This window comes from Trachymyrmex septentrionalis, unplaced genomic scaffold (genome assembly GCF_001594115.1).
Source record: "Trachymyrmex septentrionalis isolate Tsep2-gDNA-1 unplaced genomic scaffold, Tsep1.0 scaffold86, whole genome shotgun sequence".
Lineage (NCBI taxonomy): Eukaryota > Metazoa > Arthropoda > Insecta > Hymenoptera > Formicidae > Trachymyrmex > Trachymyrmex septentrionalis.
In genome coordinates this window covers 1,494,995-1,519,619 of record NW_017306049.1, presented here as the reverse complement: position 1 = coordinate 1,519,619, position 24,625 = coordinate 1,494,995, and the positions used below count along the sequence as shown (strand labels likewise).

General features: G+C 33.9%; 1 protein-coding gene across 7 annotated transcripts in view; it reads right to left on the bottom strand.

Moving 5' to 3' along the window:
* LOC108755186 (nuclear factor 1 X-type) overlaps positions 1-24,625 on the bottom strand; it is a 316,149-nt gene that overhangs the window by 13,110 nt on the left and 278,414 nt on the right. For all 7 annotated transcript variants that reach the window (XM_018498052.1, XM_018498050.1, XM_018498056.1 and 4 more), the window contains one exon: positions 18,588-18,944. In XM_018498052.1, coding sequence (XP_018353554.1) covers positions 18,588-18,944 — 357 coding nt within the window. The remainder of the gene's footprint in view (positions 1-18,587; positions 18,945-24,625) is intronic.

Here is a 24,625-nt window from a genome sequence, read left to right as displayed (position 1 = left end):
ACACACACACACACACACACACACACACACACACACACACACACACACACAATGATATTTATAATAAATATAATTACAATTATAATTACATTTACGATCATTGTTATAATTATAATTATTAGGTCAATCAGAAAAAGTTCCGTCCATCTAGCGGCGAGTAGCTCTAGCTAGAACTGTCGATAACTCTAATGTCTAAACTAAGCTTAATTTTTTAGTTTTACCATCTGTCAATAAAATTCAGTATATAAAAGTATACGTTTGCATCAATAACATTGCTTTTTACTGCATCGAAAATGCCGACATTTGAGCCAAATAAGCGTTATTTGCGCGAAGTATTAATCTAACATATTGCTTCAAATGGAAGAAAACTGCAGCTGAAGCTCGTCGAATGCTTGTAGAAGTTTATGGTGATAATGCTCCTTCCAATAAAATATGCAGAGAATGATTTCGACGCTTTAAAAATGGTAATTTTGATGTGGAGGACAAAAAGCGTTCTGAACGGCTAAGAGCATTTGAAGACGAAGAATTGCAGGCATTGGTGGATAAAGACCCATGTCAAACGTAAAAACAACTTGCAGAAACATTAAATTGTGCTCAATCTGTTATTTCTGATCGTTTGAAAGCCTTGGGAAAGGTCTACAAGGAAGGAAAATGGGTACCATATGAACTGAAGCCAAGAGACATTAAAAGACGAAAAACCATCTGCGAAATTCTGTTTGCTAGGCAACAAACAAAGTTTTTCCAAATTATGACGCGATGAAAAGTGGATCTATTTTGATAACCTCAAACGCCGAAAAACCATTTGCGATCCAAGCTAACCATCGACATCGACATGAAAGCGGAATATCCACGGAAAGAAGGTAATGCTCTGTATTTGATGGGATCAGAAGGGTGTAGTGTACCACGAGCTGTTGAAATCTGGTCAAACAATCACAGGGGATCTCTATTGAAAACAAATTATCCGTTTGAGCCAAGCATTTCACGAAAACGACTAGAATATAAAACGAGATAGCATAAAGTGATTTTGTTTCATGACTTTCAACGCTCGACCTCACGTCACAAAACTTGTCAAGAAAACGTTAGAAGCATGGGAAGTGCTACCCCATGCGGCTTATTCATCAGACTGTGCCCCTTCCGACTATCACTTGTTTCAATCGATGGCACACGCACTTGCAGAGGAACACTTCAATTCTTATGAAGACGTCGAAAAATGGGTCTCTGAGTGGATAGCTTCCAAAGATGAGTCATTCTTTCACCGCGGAATTTGTTTACCGCCCGAAAGATGGGAAAAAGTCATCGCTAACGATGGACAATATTTTGATTGAGATACTTTTTTATTTTGTTTTTTAAATAAAATCATACTTTTTGCAAAGAAAAACGGACGAACTTTCCGATTGACCTAATGTATACTTTCTAAAGTCACACTGTATCAAGGACTCGGATCGAAATAAAATTTCGGTCCGATTACGGTCAGAGGCTGTATCCAATTTTCGGTTTCGGTTCCGGTTCCTTTTACTGATAACAGTTTCGGTCTTTTTCGGTTCCAGATCGAAAAAATCCGAAATCTAAACGTTTTCGGTTCTTTTACTGATAACGGTGATCATAACCATTTGGATTTAAGTTTTTTTCGGTTATGATATATGATTATCTATTGTAGAGAAAAGTAATACAACAAGCATAAACTGCATATTTAAGGAAATTTATATTTATTTTAAGACAATATTGAATTGGAGATATGTAAGCACTAAGCAATGTAAGGCCCGTTTCTACCAATGCAGTTTAACTTTAATCACGATTCAATTTAAGGCCTTAGCAGAAGATTGACTTATAATCTTAAGACAGTTTTTGTGCGTTATTAAAGACATGAAACTTAGGCCCAGTTCCACAACACACAGTTAACTCTTAACCGAGGTTCAATTTATTCTTTATTTTTTTTCAATTCTAAAATTGAAAAGAAATGAGGAATAAGTTGAATCACGGTTAAGAGTTAACTATGAATTGTGGAACTGAGTCTTAATCATAAAATACTGTAAAATACTCTTAAGATTATAAGTCAGCCTTTCTACTAAGACCCTTACTCTTCATCTTTTTTTAATTCTTAAAACTAGAAAAAGATGAAGAGTTAGTTGAACCGAGATTAAAGTTAAACTACTACTATTGATTGAAACGGGCATAAGCACTCTAATTCTAAACTAGTGTAAAATAAACAGATCATTTTCTTTGCTGCTGTTTGACTTTTATTATCTTCTGCGATGTCAGTTACGTCGACTACGTCAGCGATTTGTAGCGTCACTAATGGTCATTTACAGCTTTTTGATAATTTTCTATAAAATAACATATTATTCTTATATAAATTATCGTAATCAAGCAAGGAAATAAGAAATTAACACTCCGTGGGCACCCTATAATATTGCTACTTAAAATGTTTTTCTTCTTTAAGACTCTTCTGTAGTCGCTGTGACAGTGGCAACATTGGATCATGACGTCGTAGGTGAGAAATGACACGTTAAGTGTTTCTTGGATAACATGTGTAAATAAAAAGAATTTAGGTAAAACCAAATAATGAGATTGTTTTAAAACATTTGTAAAAATGGGCGAAAACTATCCTCATTTCCCTCTTGACCCTTCTGAGTCAGTAAATAGTGGCAAAAGAAACGTGACATGAAAATAGGCTACGCATGCGCATTGAATAAATTTTGATAAACTTCTCAATCTTCTTGTGCTTTTTACAATTATTTACTGACTATCATGGAAGTTAAGGACAGTCTTCATCCATTTTTACAAGTGTTGCAAGAACCGATCAACTACAGGTGAGCATTCCTCTCTCTTTCGGCTGTAAAAGGGGAACGCATCGTTCTTGTTGTTCACCATGTGACCATATTCATATACCTATTTTAGAATTTAACCTTAGGATAAGAAAGCGTTAGAAATGCGATCTCTTCTTTATTTTCTTTATGTTTCGTTTTTTTTTTGTGACGCTTGTCCATTTATCTATGAACGAAGGTCCTTTAGGATAAGAATAGAAATAAGATTTTCTAAAAACGGAAGGTTTATCTGTTTAACAACTCAATAACTCGAATTTTCGAGAAGCATTTTCCGAAATTTTAAAATAGAGAGCGTTTGAACTAAGTCAGTCCATTGAGTTCTGCGAGACCGGTCTCATCTAAAAACAAAAATTGCAAAGTAAATTTTGTAATAAAGTGAATTTTGTACAAGATCAATAAAGAGTTTTAATTTAAAAAAACATTATTGCGAATTTTACACCATAGACAACGCTCGGCTGTAGGGATATGTATGATTGCTACATCATGGAGATATATACGTTTGGTGGCTGTAGACTGTAGTCGATGATCGTATACATCGAAAAGGTTAAAAAATCCGAACCGAAAGTCCAAAACATTTTCGGTTCGGTTACGGTTTCGATCTATTAATTTGTACAACATTTCAGTTTGGTTATCGGTTTTGGTCCGACAAAAATAATAGTTACAGTTCGGTTATCGGTTTCGGTTTCGGTCCGGGTTTCTGGACTGTATCAATCTAAAGTCTCATAGTATGACTCTAGAAAGTAAAATGTTGAAATCATATATATTTTCTTGTTCTCAGCATTATCCACGTCGTTGATCTTGGGTAACACTGAGAGCAGGAAAATATGATAACCATGCTAGTGTATTCACAGTAATACACTAAAAAGAAAGAAAGAAATGATTGAATATGGCATAGCATTTTTAATTGGTTGCAGTAGCCAATTAAAAATGCTATGCCATATTTTACCGTCTAATTTGCTGCAGCAGCTAATCATTTCTTTCAGTGTACTTAGCACTTCATTTTTTATTATTTTTGGTACATTCAATATATTAACTTAATTAATCGACTGAATTCTTATGAAAGATTGACAAAAGCAAATAAACTGAAAATTATTTGCATTATTATAGACTTCAGTTATACGCAAGTGCACACGCATGCACGCACGCACATAGGATCATATAACCTGCCACGTCGTTGATCCTGAGTAATAATGCTGAGAGCAGGAAAATATATGTGGTTTCAACATTTAACTTTCCGGAGTCACTATGAGTCTTCAGATTTATACAGTGTAACTTTAGAAAAATATATAATTATAATTATGTAATGTCGTAATGTAAGTATAATTGTAACTATATTTATTATAATTGTCATAATATATATATTATAATAATTATTGTATTTATTGTAATTATTATCATTATAACCATTGAACTCATATATTGTATATTAGAAACAAAACCCTAAGGAATCGATAATAATGCGTATGTAGTGCACATCGCATTTTCAGCAAAGAACTCTTTAACCGCTTATATCTCTAAAACTAGTGATAGAATCAAGTTATGCCCTTTGAGACATTTGTTCAGAATGACAAGAACTACAACATATCAAAAATTCAGCCAATTCGACCGAAAGCTCTTTTCCATGATTTATGCGAGGTCGTTTAAAAGAGTTATTGAATTAATATTTTTTCAATGTTATTTTAACAATTGTTTCGTATGGTATTAATTGGACAATAATATTGATTATCAACACAATAATCGACATAGCACGTAATATTACAGCAATATTGCAGTAATATTGTGATGTACAAGAAATATTACATGTTACGATATAATATCTCAGAAATATTGTTGATATATTACACGTTGATGTCCAACATTGAAATATCACAGAAAACTTGTAGCAATATAACGTCTCAAATAGTAGAATGACATATATAGTAATGACACTTTTATTGACATTATAAATGTCCTTAAGACGTTATTAAAATACAAAATTGTACGTACACACACATAATTTTATAAATGACGTTTAGTTTATTATAATTTTTTTAGTTTGTTATAATATAATATAATACCATGGTAGTTATTATATTGAAAATCAGTATTATTTTTTAATTAATATCGTATGGAATAAAATTGTATTTTAAAAAATAACATTAAAAATATCAATTCAACAATTTTTTAAAAAATTCTTTAAAACATTTTAATTTTTCCCAATAAATGTTACATAAATATAAACATTAAATAAATATCACAGAAATATTATACTATACAGGATGGCTCCAATTTATGGCCCCGTTTTGAGCAGGTAGGACTAAAAGAAAGGCAGAATCGAAAAGTCCTCTACCATTTTGCAATATTTAACGATATGCAATATTTATTCGCAATAGTTAACCAGATATTGTTTAAAGCCGAATACCCGCGTCCGATCTATTATTGTCGAAGGTACGGTCCACCGAGCGCACGGAGCGCGAGTCGCGAGGAGCGGAAATGGCTTAACAAGCGCGCCGCGCCGTTCGAACTTAGAGGCGCTTTCCCCACTCCCCGCGCGTCAATCTATCGATGACGGATATTCGGCGCTTTAAAAATAATATCTCAATTGCGAAAATTGGAAAATGATCAAGAACTGTTTGAAAAAACTCAGTTTAGTTTGCTCTGAAGCGTGCACATGAACAGAAAAATGTTACATAAATATTACTTGTTTCAAGTAAATAATAAGAGTATTTTAAAATTATATTATCAAGAAAATATTCTTTGTAATGATATAATCATTACTCAAAAGAAGAAGAATAAAAATTACGTTTTCTCTTAGCACTAGAATGATATTTTTTTGCATTTTTCTATATTACCACTCATGGAAGTTTGGACATCCGCATAGGGTAACTCCGGTATATATACGCCTATCAAAAACTTAATTTATTAAGTATTATTTACTATGTTTACAGTAAACTATATCAGTAAAAACATTATACTGTCTACTATTGTGAAAAAAAATATTAGAAATCTAGAATATTTATATTTCGTATTAAAAAATGAACTTTTGTAAACTCTTCCATTTTTGCCATATACCTCATAGGGATGGAATATATGGCTACTGATAGGGGGAAGGAAGGAGGGGTATGTACGGTTCATGAAAAATTCACAAATAATGCATATAAATAAGACGTAAAATGACACAATATTTTATAAAATGCGTTTATAAAGTTTTATTACAATAAATAAGAATGATAAATATTTATATGAAGTAATAAACAATAATTACAATTTTCCCACATGTATTATAAGTGTTATGACATGAGGTACATATTATATTTCATGTAATGTGTTTATTACATTTAGTGCACTGAATTCAATCTGCGCACTTTGTATGCTTTGGGCGTAAATCTCGCCCGCTAAAAATGCCGTACATCCCAAACAGGTGGGATGTACAAGACAACAAACTAAACAAAGAATACAAGAGCAAAGTAATTGTATTTTGTTATACAATATGCTTTACTATTTCTCTACACTCATATATCACGAAATAATCACTAAGTCTTTTGCACGTCCTACAGCAATTTTATGTAAATTATAATTTATGATGGTGCTACTTAACACAGTGACAAATCGATTCAACTCACAATAATTTCATTATTTCATATTAACATTTCATATTAACACTAAGAAACTGAAATCGTTAACACTATACTAAAATAACATAAAGGCATGTAACAGAGTAGTTGAGGGAAAATTACCCCAATTACTTCTATTTTTTCTGATTTCTGCGACGTAAAGCTCAGCGCGGCGTATTTGTCGGAGTTACCCTAAATTTCATCGAATGATCGTGTAAAAAATTAAGACATAAAACAGCAATTGTATTATTTTTAAAATATATTTTAGATCATTTGTACACATACTAGCAATTGCAAAAGTTTTATAAATTATTTTTAATTTTATGTGCCAAAACTGAATTAAAAATAATTTATAAAGCTTTTGCTAGTCTGTCCTCTACTTATGACCATACCATAACATGAGCCCATATTTGTGTTCTCTGATCAAATTTTTGAAATTTATTAATTATATTATCAATGTTGTACGAAGCAAAGACAATACTTTTTGGCATACAAAATTAAAACTAATTTATAAAGCTTTTGCAATTGTTAGTATGTATTGCATATAAGCGAAATTCAAAATATTATATTTAAAAGATGATACAATTGCTGTTTTATGTCTTAATTTTTTACAGGATCATTTGATGAAATTTGTTGAGGCTTGAATCGGTTATTAAATTCAATTTGCTTTTGAGAGAAGAAAAATAGTTCTTTATTGATGGACAGACGAGACGAGACTAACTCGCATGGCAACGATGCGAGAGTCTAACTTGTTTGTTTAGTTAGAGTGACATGGCAACGCGACGGTCGACCCGAATAACAAAAACAGTCGAGACATGCCACGGAGACACTCGGGCCTTTTCGTTGAACATCGATAGCGCTCTTACATTACTCACACAAGCACACTAAGCTGACTCAACAAAATTTATGCGGATGTCCGAACTTCCATGCGGTAGTGTAGAAAAATGCAAAAAAATATCATTCTAGTGCTATGAGAGAATGCAATTTTTATTCTTTTTCTTTTGAGTAACGATTATATCATTACAAAGAATATTTTCTTGATAATATAATTTTAAAATACTTTTATTAATTTATTTGAAATAAGGAATATTTATGTAACATTTTTCTGTACGAGGGTCGTTTGAAAAGTCCGTGCAAAGTCACTGCTGATGGCACTACTGGCGCGTATCAAGGTTAGATTTAGTTAGTAGCATCTCTTGGAGGAACACACACCAAGTTACAGCCAGATCGGTCTATTTGTTTGTGTTTGGCATTCATTTGAATCGAGGAAGTCGAGTGATTTTCAATAACGCACCAGCTCACACCTCAGCAGTTGTGGTCGCAAAATTAATGGAATTAGGGTTCCAACTCGTCTCACATCCCCCCTATTCTCCAGACTTGGCTCCCTCGGACTACTATTTGTTCCCCAATATGAAGAAATGGCTGGCGGGAAAAAGATTTTATGGAAACGAGGACGTGATTGCAGAAACAAACCCCCCTCGACTTCCTCGATTCAAATGAATGCCAAACACAAACAAATAGACCGATCTGGCTGTAACTTGGTGTGTGTTCCTCCAAGAGATGCTACTAACTAAATCTAACCTTGATACGCGCCAGTAGTGCCATCAGCAGTGACTTTGCACGGACTTTTCAAACGACCCTCGTATGTGCATGCTTTAGAACAAATTAAACCGAGTTTTTTCCAATATTCTTGATCATTTTTGCAATCGAAATATTATTTCTAAAGCGAATATCCGCTATCGATAGCTTGACGCGCGGGAAGTGGAGCAAGCGCCTCGCACACCGCCGCGAGCCACTAAGTTCGAACGGAGCGGCGCGCCTGCTAGGTTATCTCTGTTTCTCGCGGTCTGCACGCCGTGTGATCGGTGGGCTGTATCTTAGGCATAGCAGGTCGGGCGGACGCGTGTATTCGGCTATCTTTAAACATTAATATCTCGTTAACTATTGCGAACATTAAACAAAGTGGTAGAGGACTTTTTGACTCAGTTTAGCCTGCTCTATCTGCTCAGGGTGGGGCCGAAATTTTGAGCCACTTCATATATTAGCTATAATATATAGTGTATCATTTATACCTTCCGCAACAGTCAATGCCGGTTAATAATTGCTAACTAAGACCTGTTAGAGCACACAATAGGGTTACAAGTTATAAGCCGTAAAAAATTAATTAGTGATAATCCATTATTTTTCTCATATTTGACTGTGATTGGTCAATTTCTTATGGTTTACGGCTTGCGAGCCTATTATGTAAGGCCTGTTAAGCCCATTCTACGATTACGTAAACGTAGTTGTAAGAATTGACTAATCATTTTCAAATATTTTCCTCATGTTTGACTGTGATTGGTTAATTCTTACAACTACAATTCTTTATAACTTTACTCTTACGCAATTGTAGAATGGGCTTTAATTAACTTACGTACACTCACCGAATAAAAAGTTACTATACTTTTTTTTCAATGGGTTTCGGAATGCAGCCTATTTCCCAGATGATTGGTTCTTACTTATGGATCCGTAAAGACTAATCGCTCGGCGTAGAAAAAAAAACTGTTGCAACATTTTAGTCGGTGAGTGTACACGTGAACTTAGTCAATAAACGCTGACTTAATGAACTCACATACAAGTGAGTCCGGCCGATAACCCTTGGCTCAACAAATTTACTGTACGTGAGTCCGGTCGTCAAAGTGTTAAACGTTATTGCCACAATATTATTATAATGCATTGCAACAATATTATTGTGATATTTTAATGCTATTTATCATTATGTAATATATCATTAATGTTTCTGTGATAATGTAATATTTTTGATATATTGCTGCAATATTGCTGTAATATAATGTGCTCCTTATACCTTTCATAATTTACAAATAAACATTTATTTTGTGATTAAAGAAGTACATTCGGCGATTTTTAACATGCTGAATGTTATTGGGTAAAAATTTTGTATAACATTTTGTATAACATTTTGTTTTCGAAACAAAATTTTGCGGAAGAATTTAAGTAATGAATGCATATCAAGAACAAGGATTTTCGTATAGTATAAATAAGATGTTCAAAGAAAGAGTAAAGAATACGTCGAAGAGACAAAGGTCGCTATGAACAATCTTTTATTTTAACAAATGAGCAACACTTCAAAAAAAATCAAAGATTTAATGTTTAGTAATCGATAATTGACAATTCGAAATATGATTGAACTTGTCGGAATATCATTTGGAGCATGCTAATCGATTTTAAAAGACAATTTAGGTGTGAGACGCGTCGCATCTCGCGTTCAAGAAACGCTGGATTTTTTCTTGCTTTGCTTGTGATTTTATGATAAAAAATTCAACAAATATCATTTCATAATCTCTGTATTTGTTTGATACGACACCGTATGATTTTTTTCCTATTCTCTCAGCTAAAATTACTACTTTATGGACACCGTTTTAAACCGATGGACGCGATAAAAAAGAATTCTCTGCACTAGTGGCGTAGCAAAAGTCTCCTTTATCCCCACCCCCGGGATGGTCCCCTTTATCCCGCCCCCGTGATTTTTTTAGTTAATCTATTATTTACTAGGCTTGATGGCAACCACTAATAGATTAATTAACAAATAATTTATTTAATTTATTAAATCATACCGGGTGTTTCAGACCATCTATACATTCCTCTTATCTTTGCAGATGCAATCGTAAAACTGTTCAGACAAAAGTTGTAGGACATAAAAAGATCTATTTACTTATCTTATGTACTTCTTATTTTCAAAGAATAATTAAGCCGAAACGTTACGGTATTTGTTATATATAATATATGTAGTACTGAGAAATATATGTTGATATAATCGCTCTAATTACTGCGAATTTAGTCCCTCTTAATTGCCCGTGTTTTTATTTATGGTTTACTTCTTATTTTCATTTTTACATAAAAATGAATGTTTAGTGCAAAAATGAAAAAAAGGGAAATAACCTTTAATGGTCTTGATCTTGATAAATCCAGGACATGATCCTAAACAACATTCAAGAGATTTTAACCGTCGATCGGATACTTTGCGTAATGCTAATGCCAGCGGTTCTGTAACTTCCGAGTCCTATAACTCAAAAAGTATCAACGAAAAATAACTTTATGATAGTGTTTTGGAAAGCTCTCGACATTGGCTATTATAATAGATACTGGAATAAAAAGTTGTGTTCCATTAAAAAAAATCGACGTAATCTTGACCTGATCCTGGCGACGCCATCTAAGGTCAAATTAATAAGATCACTAAATAGATCTTTTTAAATCCTACAACTTTTGTCTGAACTTTTACGATTGGACCTTATCTTGCGAAGGGATGTATGGTGGTCTGAAACATCCGTATATACAATATTTTCGTTTTTCCTTTGTCTTTCTCTTTTCTATATAATATTTTTAAAATTAAATAACAAAGTCTAAGTTTTAAATAAACTATAACAAATTAAAGACAAACTATAATTAATAAAATTGTTTTAATGAAGGATGAACGATGAATGAATGATGAACGATAAATGTAATACTAGCCTCTCTGTTGTTAGTCGATTGGCAGCACGCGATCAGCGCCACTAGTCAGTGACTTGACGAGCGGCCTGTTGATCGCGTGCTGCCACCAGTTCTAAATTTGCAACACTGATTCGCGCCCTTGTCAAGACGGCGCCCGGGCGAAACGCACTGCCCGCACTTCCCTTGCTACGGTACTGCTCTGCACTTTAGGCTATATCTGAAATCGACTATAAAAGATGCTTTAAGGTTTGGAAAAAAACGTTGGCATAAATGTATTTTAGTGCGAGACTATTATATTAAAAGGGAAAAAATAAATAATAAAACAAAATAAATTTGGATAAATACAATCGTAATTTGTGTTTTATTAAATCAATTTCAGTACTTTTTGTGATGACAGTAACATACAGTAGTATACAGTAGTGTTCAAAATAAAATGTTACACATTTTTATCACGAAAACATGGCATTATTGAGAAAAATTGTTTAGACAAAAGTTGTAGGATTCAAAAAGGTCTATTTATTGATCTTATCAGTTTGACCTCGTGTGGCGTCGCCATTGTCAGGTCACAATCATATCGATTTTTTTAAAACATCCTACTTTTGTTTGCAGAATGTAATAGCTGATGTCGAGAGCTCCCTAAAATGCTACAACAAAATATTTTTTCATTAAGTACTTTTTGAATTACGATGCTTGAAAGTTACAGTACCGTCGACATTAGTATTATCGAAGGTATCCGACCGACGGCTAAAATCTCTTGAATGTTGTTCAGGTTCATGTCCTGAATATCATTTGTCAAAATTAAAGCCATTGGAGATTGTGCCTTTCATTTTCATTTTAATGTAAAAAATAAATTTTTAGTGCAAAAATGAAAATAAGAATAATTTTCAATAGCCTTGATCTTGACAAATGTTATCAAGAACATGATCTTGAACAATATTCAAAAGTCACACAACTTTCCTCTCTTGTGTTTTTTTTAAACTGCTTTTTTCGAGTTCAGCGTGGAAAGAAGTGTCCATTTTAATTTCCCCAGGCAAATATTTCAAAAAATATGGAAGATATAGAAAAATCTTTCAGAAAAAAATTGCATGGTTTAGAGGGGACCATATTTTGGTAGCAATAGGGCTACTAGGTGGCCAAGTGGCTCTCCCTAGAGGGCCGGTTGCTTGGTGTAACAGGCTCCATTACCTCCGAAGCGGAATGCTCTCTTCCTGCGATGGCTCGACCGTGCCGAGTGATCTGGCCATTTGTTTAGAGAGAATCGAGAGCGAGCGTAGAGATCATGAGATGGTTGTCTTCGGATTGCCTAATATTGAGTTGGAGGATCTGACTGTGACTTGTGACTCCTTAGGAATAACGCTGTCACCGAGAAGGTTGTCGCTTCCTTTTGAATCCCAGCCCGGAATGCTTCTGGTAGTAGACCATTTATTGTAAGATTCACGACCATTGCTAGAAGAAACGAGCTTCTCGCGTTCGCTAGAATGTCAGAGGAATTACGTTGGAGTGGGGGGGGGGGAAGAACTACATCGCTCTGTTTATCAGAGACACATTTACTTTTTACAGCCTGAGCCTTACCTCTCCCCCTGTGGGCTCTCTCGTCGGGCTCGTGGGCATTCTTCTGCATATTAATTGCAGAAAAATTGCAGTATTATGCGCCTATCGCCCTCCTCGATCGCTTTCTGCCGACCTTGACTACCTCAAGTTCTGCTTGTCCGATTGCTTGTCGAGCTGAAATTATTGTTTGCATGGGAGATTTTAATGTTAATATGCTTGCGCTGTATGATCGTTGTGCTGCACAGATCTGAGATCTATCATGTCTCTCTTTTTTTCTTAAGCAGGTCATTGATTTGCTGACTCGCATGACATCTACCTCTGAATTACTTCTCAACTTGATGTTGATCTCGTTTTGCGTCGAGGTGCTGGCGACGCATTCTACATTAGCGATCATTGCGCCATTTACGTTGCGATGCAGTTGGGAGGGAGTTTCGCATTGGTCAAGGAAATTTCTTTATCGTGATAAATCAGTTGTTCCGGGGGCGATCGAAGCCGAATTCGATCGGATTGACTGGCCTCTATATGATTCTATGTGCATGAGATGATCTCTTACTTCGAGTTATCTTTGCGATTTATATATGATCGCCTCGCGCCGATTTCGTCCGGACGGTTGGCTCGGCCCGTGGATCAATTCCAAGGTGAGAAAACTTATATTCTTAAAGGCTCACGCTCTGTATAAAATCAGGCATACTCGGTCTAATGACGATTGGTATTATTACAGACAGCTTCGAAATGCTACTAACTCTGCTATTTGTCACGAAAAGAAGACCTTCCTGTCTTCATCTCTTCTTTTGAATTCTCGACAATTTTGGAGGAATCTTTCTCTTCTTGACGCAGTAGCCACGCCTGCTTCTTGTATCCCTAATCATCTGCTTGATTCATCTCTCCTCAATAATTTCATTGACTCTCTTCCTAATTCCCCTCGTGCCTGTAAGTCTCCCTCTCAACTTTGCTTTCCGTCCAACCTTAATGATACTGACTCTTTTTCTTTTTCACTTATATCTGCTACACAACTATACTCGTACAACATATTCAAGAGTATAAAACTCAGTTCTGCTAGTCCCTTCGACTTATTAGGTCGTATGATTCTATTCTGCCTTCCGCAATGCCTCGATACTCTCCTTTGTATCCTTAACTATTCTTTGTCCATTAATACTTTTCCATCCATATTGAAGCAATCAGTAATAATTCCAATCCCTAAAAACAGTAATCCCTCCTCATTTTGTCCCATCTCTATCCCTCCTTTCCTATCTAAATTACCTGAGCATTTGCTTTAATCAACTGAACGACTTCTTTAGAAAATGTAACGCTGTTCCAGAATGTTAATCGGGATGCAGGGGCTCTCACAATACCACTACAGAGTTACTTCATTTATCTGATATTGTGTTGCATAGTTTCGATTCCGGACTTCTGATCTCGTTAATAGCTTTTGATTTTTCGAGGGCGTTTGATACAATTGACTACGAGTTGCTTCTATTAAAACTGCATTCTCTTGGCTTGTCAGCTAACGCTCTATCCTTTGTGCATTCTTTTTTGATTAACCACACATAACGCGTTCTGCTCTATAATCCTTCTCCCTCCTTTTTTTTCCTCGCATTGTTCCATTTGGCGTTCCTCAGGGCTCGATCTTAGGGTTATTGCTTTTCACGATATATACTGCCGATCTCGTCCTTATTCCACTTAAACCTAAATTATTTATGTATGAAGATGATATTATACTTTTATATTCCTTTCAGTTATTGGAATCCACTTCTACTGTCGCTATCATAAATTATGATCTTAGCTTAATTGCTGATTGGGCTTCAATAAATACGCTGCACCTAAACTCTTCGAAATCATCACTACTTGTCGCCGGTTCTCCCTTATTACAGTCTTATTACTGTCTCATCTTCCTTCCTTTAACATTCTCCTCAATTCTACGCCAATTGCTCGCACCTCCTCCATTAAAATACTCGAAGCCCATCTTGACTTCTCATAGTCTTTCTATGATCACGTCGTAGCAAAATGTCGAGCAGCCTTCCTACGTCTCCGTCTTCTGTATCTTTTTCGTCACATCCTCTCCACATCGTAGAAACTTCTAATCTCTCAAATGCTCGTAATCTCCCTGTTTGACTATGCTGACACGGTCTACATACCGGCTTTGTCACAGCAAATGCTTAATCGTGTCCAGCGTGTTCAGAATTTTTGTCTTTGTTTTTCGTATAATGTCCGCAAATATGATCACGTTTCCCGATTGTTCCTGCGATCTGGTTGGCTGAAGATATAACAGCGTTTCGTTCTCCACTTATGTTGCTTCGTTTTCTGTTTCCTTTGTTCTGGCATTCCTCTCTACCTACGTAGCCTTTTGCACTTTAATTCTGATTTCTATACTCGTGACATTCCTGTAACCTGTCATCGTGACTCTTTATCCTTCCCCATTCGTACTGTCAAATTTAAAGCAGCCTTTTCCTATACCGCCACCAAATTTTACCACATTCCATTCGTTCTTCTGCCTCCTTGTTTTCTTTTCGTTCCGCCGCCGCTAAATTCATATCGCAACAATCAATAACTCAACTTCTATTAAAACTTTGTTTGCGAATTTCCAGTCATCATTATTAATTAAAGCAATTGTAACATCACGGTATTCACTGTAATGGCTATGCCAACTGAACTTGCCATTTACACAATTTAACTGAATGATATCAACTATGTTTTTTATCTTATGTTTTAACAGTCAGAATTATTCAAACTTATTTCATATAATTATGTTTATTTACTTTCATATTTTGTAATATTTTGTATGCTACTGTGTTCTGGATGGCGTAGTAGCAGCAGTTTGCTGATACCTCATCATTTGCGTACTTAATGTATCACACAAAACATAATTTCTATATTATATTGCACAATAAATTGAAATTGAAATTGAAATTGAAATTGAATTTTTTACGCATAAACGTATCAATTCAATGTACAATATTTTTATCAAAATTTGAGGTGGTCTCTTCTTAACATTTACCGTTAATTTTCCTATTTTTTTATATTTAACCGTTTCATAAGAAAACATACATAACATAGATTATAAACTCTTAACTACACAGGCTCACAAAAAAAGTACGCTGGAGTGGAGACCCAGCTATTCTTATGTATTTTGATTCTTATATATAATATTATTATAATTGTATCTCTGACTGTCGACACTACAAGTCTTTTACGCGAGAAAACGCTTACATCAAATCTGACAATCTGTTGAGTGATGTGATTCTACGTAATTATAATGCATATGACGTCGGTTTTACTTTATCTAATTTGGCATTTGAATAAAGAAGAACGAACTAATTTATCGGGAATCATCAACTTGGAATTTGCGTTAATTATGTATTTTCGATTTATATTTTATATTGATAAGGATCAGAATTAAAGGGTTGAAACGTATATTTTATTTATTTATTTTTTTGTTATTATATATTCACACGAAAAATAAAGAATTTTTGTGCATCCGAATAGCTGATGTAGACTCTGATGGGCTTTTTTACATTTTTCACTGATAGATTCTTTCAAGCCTCATTATATATATTTTTTTATGTATTTTGAGTCGCTGAATACAAATCTGACATCAAAATAGAACCATCCAAAGAAAATTTTTAATCTAGAGCGAAAAAATGAGTCAAAAATGAGAAAAAATGAATTTTTTCGCTCTAGATTGAAAATGATTTTCCCTGGATAGTCCTATTTGAATTATATAGATAGTTGCACATACTTTGGTGTACTTTCTATGTTTAATTAGGTCCAAGTAGGCGCCATTTTACATTTTTTACGTAAAAACGCGTAATTTGTCGTTGTTATTTCTGTGCCCAATTATCAGACTGTAGAGTGTAATTTCGTGTAAAAAAGCGTAGAATGGCATACTTTCTTGAAATAATACGAAAAAATGAAAATTAGTTTGACGCAGTTCGGCATAGAAACGCATAGTTCAGGAAGTAGTGATTATTAGTTGCGCGTACTTTGGCGTACTTTCTATGCCGAATTAGGTACAAGTACGCTATTTTATCTTTCGCGTAGGTTGACATAGATATTTCTATGTTTAATAACACGATTCTACACAGTCGTAGAAGTAGAAAGGCGTACTTTTTGGCGTACTTTGGCACAGAAATTTTTTCTCTAGAGTATACTGATTATTACGAAAAAAAAATTTTTTTAATAAAAACAAATAAGAAAACCTTTACAATGACCACAACTTTAATGCTGTAGAGGGTTAAGTCTATAGGCAACAGATACCCAAGCAGAACAACAAATCATAATAACATCAAAATGACATTAAAATGAATCGAAAATGATTTTGAAAAATGACTTTTAATCTGAGAAACCTTAATCTGAATGTTAATATAATAACAGAGCAGTATAATGAACAAAAATATTTTATTAATTTACTTATTAGTTATGGAAAGAGTTTAAGTATCGTAGTGGTATATCTTCTTCTTCTTTCGCGGCATTACAGTTTACGATGAACCAAAACCTAACTTTCATGAGGTTTTCATAATAATAAATATATTTTTTTTGGATTCAAGTTGTTAATCTAATATCCAACTCCCCGCCTAGAGAATCCATACATATCCGTTGATATGGGATCTACAGTTTAACGCCGGATTTGAACGGTACTGATAATCAAAGATCTCTTAATCACTAGATGGAGTCATTTTTGGCTTCTTAAATTAAACGCGAAAAATGTGTGCGCAAGGATTAAACCCGGATCTACAGATTGCGAGTCAATCGCACCGACAAGCCTCTCGACGCTTCAATAGTATATCTAGACTAATAATTAATTGGGGCTTTATGGATTGAATTTTCTCATATAGTGATTATTACTGATATTTTTAAGGCTCATACAATACAAAAAAAAAATTGTTTAATAAGAATCAGTTTGGGATCAAAAACAGCCTTATTGATCATCTTCCTTTATCTTTAGATTTTGATATATTATACTAAAATGTATCATTACAACGTGGCGTAAGGCTTAAAGTTATGTCATAATGACGTGAAATAATATCTTCATACTTTAAGACGTCCTTAAAATAAATTTACATGTAACTATCTCTTTTCAACCTCTTAACATTATTAGTACGAACATGCCTAGTAGGAGAAACCGAAACTAATAGACTCATTTTTCAGTTTCAAATTTTTACAGACGAAATTAAAAGACTTAACGAAAAAATAAATTCTACATCAGTTACTATATACATTTGACTATCTAATAATATTTTAATAATAAAGGAAAACTAATAACTAATATGAAAAAAATACATTTTTCTAATGCATTCCATCTGATTCAACTAGCCACAGGGGGGGGGGGGCGGACCGGAGTAATTTGACTAAGATTATTAAATTAAAGATTAATGTATTTTAAGCACATCTTTGGCTACATATTAATAAAACTTTTATAAAAATATATTTTAAACACAAACATTCGCTTCGCAGGACAAAATAATGCTTCTTTTTGCAAAATTTGTTCATTTCATGCAAAAACACATCGAATAAGCCCAGTTTTCGAGATTGGACATGTGAGGGAATTAAACTTATAACATTTACCACTCAGGAAAATCTCTTTAAAGGAATAAAATTTTGAGTAAGTACTATAAGAGTCACTAAATGAGTCATATAATTCCATGCTGTGATTAGTCAACTATTCCCATCTGTTCATTTTTTAAAAACATTAACAATATACTCATACGATAACAAAAAAAAACTGTTGGACTCTATTAAGTAAGAACTACGCTTACTATCTAAACAGAAATCGCATATCTCAGACAATCATATACGATTGTAAAGCAAAAACTTTAAGAATAAAAATATTTACTTAGGTGTACGATTTTTTTAAATTGTGGCATAACTTCTATCATGTGTTCGCAATAAGATGTTACAGCAGACTGAGCGGCAGTCGCTACTGCGTGCTCAGACACGTTTACACGTGTCTCGCGTGTTTTATTTTTAATGTAGCCTCAATTATTTTATTTATCCCTATAGTCAACTGATCCCGGTCTCCCCTACTTGATATCAAAATAACATATACTTGCTATTTGAGAAAATGCAAGAAAATGTTATATGATAAAAATAAAATTCTTGAAAAGATAAGAAAAGATTTGTAGAAGAAGCTAACCTGACCAGGTTGCGAATGAAAATGAGCAAATGTATATTCCCTGTTGGAGGTATGTGGTGTAACGAGAATTCTAGTGGGGCTCTTTCGTCCGACGGGTTCGACAGAATTCTGACAAGCAGAACCGACGAGTCCAACTGCCGCTGCGGTAGTCATCTGTTCCTGATTAGGTCCTAGCTCGGCTGGATCCGTAGATGACGATGTTGGTGGCGAGTTAGCAGTTGTCACTGCTAACTCACCTGTCGATCTTATTATTGCTACTGGTCTGGCCATAGGAGCAGGTGGTGGCGGCGGTAACATCGAACTTGGATAATATTGCGGAAACTTTTGTATGCTGGTGCGTGATCCAGTTAGTTGCGTCTGAAAGTAATCAATTACATATAGTATCTCATTCCTTTTAACATCACTCTTAATCAAGGTTCTTTAATAAATCGAGTTACCATAACCTTTCACGCATAACTTAATAACAAATAAGGGTCGCAGACGCTTCTTTGACTAATTGCATACAAATCTTACCGTATATTTTGCTCAAAAACGAAATTATAATACTTAAAAAAAAAATTACGATTTTAATGTCACAAAAAAGTAATAGATCCATTTTAGAAAGATATTTATGCGTATAAATTTGCATATAAATTTAATCTCGAAAAATAAACATAATCTCATCTTGTTTTTGTTCGATGAAGATGCAGCTCTTGATTTACTATGGTATGTTCCATACGATTTTATTAAGATACGTGTAGCTTTAATATTATTTTATTCAAATTATGTAGATATTTGTAATTTTGGATAGGCCTTGGTGAGACATTCAAATTTTCGGCACTCTTTACTGAAGAATCACCTTAAGTATTATTCTCTAATATCGATACATTCTTTAGATTAGAGATAATATATTTTTAACAGAGATGTCAATTGCCGATAATTTTTTAATAGGTTGGAAAAAGACCTCTTTTAATTAAGAAAAATCTCAAAAACTAAAAGTAATCTAAATATTCAATGAAGCAAGTATATATTATACAAACCTATAATTCAGCTCATTTCCGATAAGATTTACTTTAATAAATTTGAATTTAAAGTTTAAATTAGAAAAATATATGAATTAGACTGATGAAAATAACGCTCTGCGTATAATAGAAGGAATAAAGAATTAGAAATAAAGAATAAATGATTTCAACCTATCAGAAACCATATATTCAGATGTATCCGATTTCTGATAGGTTAAAATCGTTTATTCTTTATTCCTAATTCCTTATTCTTCCTATTGTGCGCAGAGCCTAAATCCAATTAAATATGAAAATTTTTATATTTATTCAAAGCAGGATGACAGTGCTTAAAGTAGTACACTCGCGACAATACTGTCCAAAAGTTTAATCTCATCGTGACGTTCGATACGACAATATAAGGATAAGCAGCGTCAGCACCTATGATCTTTTTCAGACGAGTTTTCAGGGTCCATGTCTTTGGTGACCAAATACCGTATCAATAGTATTAGGAACCACCGCCTATATTCAACAAAACAAGGGAATAAAAAATCTTAACTTTTGAGAATTTTTCACTAAATCAATGATCAATTATATACATTCACGTACCGTTATGTTGCTTCATACAATTAATTGCTGTAATCAGCTATTCAGAAAATACGGTAGTGTTTCGTCGCTAAGCAAGTACAGCATATGTCATGGCGCGATTGCAGTAACGGAGAAACTATGGGTTCTTTGTTTTGATCGGAATTGGTGCCAAAAACGTGACCACTTATAATATGCAAGCAAATATGCGCGGTTGAATGGATCTTGCCTTACTGTATATTCTTATATTGTGTGTGTAGCGATCTCATTCCCGCTAGAGAGAGAAAACTTTCGATTATGCCTGTCAATGCCTGTCCAAAACCGCACGTATGCACGGAAAAAAAATAAATAGAGATAAACGCAGACAAACGTCGGTGCTGCCAAATGCCCGCTGGCTGTCTCCCACAGACTTCTATTATAACACTAGACTGTTAACTCCCCACTTTTCCTTATCTAAAAATATTGCCTGCGCGCAGTGAATGCGCAATGTAAAATTGTCATGTATAGAAAAAAGATGCCAACAAGTCACATGACTAGCCTCTCTGTGTTAGTTCTTAAAATATACAGGGTGGCTCCAACTTATGGCCCCACCCGTCTTGAGCAAATAGAGCGGACTAAACTGAGTCGAAAAATCCTGTATCATTTTGCAATGCTCGTAAGTTAACGAGATATTAACGTTTAAAGATAGCCGAATACGCTCGTCTGCCTGACCTACTAATGCCGAAGGTAATAGCTTCATTGAATATTTAGATTACTTTAAGTTTTTTAGATTTTTTTAATTAAAAAGTCTTTTTCCAACCTATTAAAAAATTATTAGCAATTGATACCTCTATAAAAAATATATTATCTCTAACCTAAATCCGCCATCAATAGCTTGACACGCGGACTGCGAGGAGCGGGTATGGCCTAGCAGACGCGCCCCACTCTCCGCGTGCTAAGCCATTGATGGCCGATATTCGGCGGTTTAGAAATAATATCTCGATTACGAAAATGATCAAGAATTGTTAGAAAAAACTCATTTTAGTTCTGAAGCATGCACATGTACATACAGAAAAATGTTACATAAATATTACTTGTTTTAAGTAAATAATAAGAGTATTTTAAAATTATATTATCAAGAAAATATTCTTTGTAATGATATAATCGTTACTCAAAAGAAGAAAAATAAAAATTACATTCTCTCTTAGCACTAGAATGATATTTTTCTGCATTTTCTGCACTACCGCTCATGGAAGTTCGGACATCCGCATAAATTTCATCGAAATGTTTTATGTCTTAATTTTTTACACGATTATTCAATGAGATTTAGGATAACTCCGACAAATACGCCGCGCTGGGATTTACGCCGCAGAAGTCAGAAAAAATAGAAGGAGTGGGAATTTAATTTTTCCGGGTTGCGGGTAATTTTCCTGCAACTACTCTGTTATATGCCTTTATGTTATATTAATACAGTGTTAACGATTTCAGTTTCTTAGTGTTAATATTAATGAAATTATTGTGAGTTGAATCGATTTGTCACTGCGTTAAATAGCACCATCATAAATTATAATTTACATAAAATTGCTGTAGGACGTGCAAAAGACTTAGTGATTATTTCGTGATATATGAGTGTAGAGAAATAGTAAAACATGTTGTATAACAAAATACAAATATTTTGCTCTTGTATTCTTTGTTTAGTTTGTTGTCTTGTATATCCCACCTATTTGGGATATACGGCATTTTTAGCGGGCGAGATTTACGCCCAAAGCATACAAAGTGCGCAGATTGAATTCAGTGCACTAAATGTAATAAACGCATTACATGAAATATGTACGTCATGTCATAACACTTGTAATACATGTGGGAAAATTGTAATTATTGATTATTACTTCATATACATATTTATCATTCTTATTTCTTAATAAAAGATTATAAACGCATTTTATAAATTATTGTGTCATTTTATTTATATGCATTATTTGTGAATTTTTCATGAACCGTACATACCCCTCCTTCCTTCCCCCTATCAGTAGCCATATATTCCATCCCTATGAGGTATATGGCAAAAATGGAAGAGTTTACAAAAGTTCATTTTTTAATACGAAATATAAATATTCTAGATTTCTAATATTTTTTTTTCACAATAGTAGACAGTACAATGTTTTTACTGATATAGTTCGTTTACTTTAAACATAGTAAATAATACTTAAGAAATTAAGTTTTTGATAGGCATATATACCGGAGTTACCCTATGCGGATGTCCAAACTTCCATGAGTGGTAGTATAGAAAAATGCAAAAAAATATCATTCTAGTGCTAAGAGAAAACGTAATTTTTATTCTTCTTCTTTTGAGTAGTGATTATATCATTACAAAGAATATTTTCTTGATAATATAATTTTAAAATACTCTTACTATTTACTTGAAATAAGTAATATTTATGTAACATTTTTTTGTATTTATATGTGCACGCTTCAGAACGAACTAAACTGAGTTTTTTCAAAAAGTTTTTCCAATTTCCGCAATTGAGATATTATTTCTAAAGCGAATATCCGCCATCGATAGTTTGGCATGCGGGGAGTGGGTCAAGCGCCCCGCTTACCGCCGCGAGCCTCTAAGCTCGAACGGCGCGGCGCCTGCTAAGCCAAGCCTGCTCCTCACAGCCTGCGCTGTGCACTCGATGGGCCGTACCTTCGGTAATAGTACGTCGGGTAAACGCGCGTATTCAGCTATCTTTAAACATTAATATCTCGTTAACTATTGCGAGTATTGCAAAATAGTACAGAACTTTTCGACTCAGTTTAGTCCGCCCTACCTGCTCAATATAGGATGGGTCCATAATTTGGAGCCACCCTATATAAGGAGATGTCATGGCAATCTAACTTTTAATTTTCACGATCTATTATGAAACACGTGCACCACTATTTATTTCAGATTCTTTCATTTCAAAAACGTATTGAATAAGTCTAATTTCTTTCATTCTGTGTGTATATATAATCTCTTCAAGTATAGTATATGAAAGTATAGAAAGCATAGAGAACTGACTGCGCAATCCTATCTAAGTAGTAATAGTCGATAAAAATGAGAGAGAGATCGTGGAAGATGGCCAATCTTTATCTCTTTCTATTCAACGATATAACGAAAAAGAGAATGAGAGAGAGAGAGAGAGAGAGAGAGAGAGAGAGAGAGATTCCATAATCTCTCTCTCTCATTTTTGTCGACCATGCTACTAGATAGGATCGCGCAGTTCACTCTCTATGTCTTTTAAAGTATATAAGCACATGGTATTCTGCGCATGCACAATTTTACAATGCGCATGTGCCACAAGTAATGTTATACATACTATTTGACAACAGAAAAAGTAGAGAGTTAGCAGTGTTATAATAGATGTCTGTGCCGTCCCTTCTACTCCCCATCATTTCCTTCAGTCACCATCATATGTCAAAGAAAATCGAGATATTGCGTTCTTTTCGTGACTCTATTTTCCTAACTAAACCAATCAAAAATTGTAATTTTTTTTAATGATATTTCATGTTCCTTCATCGCTTGCTCATTTTTTATTAACAAATCACTGTTAGTTTAGGCCCTACAAAAATAAATATTTTCGTGAATTTTATATAGACGACAAAAGTGCAATTTTTAATTGCTTATATCTTAGTATTGAAACGGTCAATCTCATTCTAATTGCACAAGAATGTCAAATCTTCTAGTACAATATATAGTTTCAATTTCAAGAAATTCTGACTATTTTCATTCTGCGAGTACTAATTTAAATATTTCTTGTAAGAATTTATATATATATAATATATCTGATTTGCATGCTGAAAACTTTCGATCTTGAAACGCTATCATAAACAGAACCAGAGTAATAATATCACTTTATTAAATTAATAAGTAATTTAATAATTTTTTATGCTAATATAAACATGCAGTAAGAATACTTATTATAAGATATTAATAAAAATCTGGAAAACTAATAATAATTTAATTACGAAAAATATTACTTTGACCAAACGTTCTCACAGTTAGACTATCAAGGCTTTAATATTCTTCGCAGTAACTAATGAACTAATGAAGAAGATGTTTATGTTTCAAGAAAAAGTAATAAACAATCCAGAAAATAATTTAATAGCAAATTGTCACCAAGTTGGTATCAAACTCGCTCATAGTTTGGCCATCTGTGTCGTAAATTGGCTCATTTTTGTCTAACAAAGTCTACGTATATCAAATTGGTAGCTACCGTGCGGCACTGTCTGATCACGATTCTGTACAAATTTTGCGTAACATTATATGACAAAAAATTGGCAGCAAAAACTGAGCAATGAGGATGTCAAATAAAAGAAACATTTATTGTTAGCGTAAATTAACTTTAAACACATTACAACTATTACTGAATGTCTCTAATTGCGGCCGATTAATAATATAGAACATATATAAAATAGATAATATTAGAACAGATATAAAAAAGTAATATCAGCGTTATATATATATATTTTATA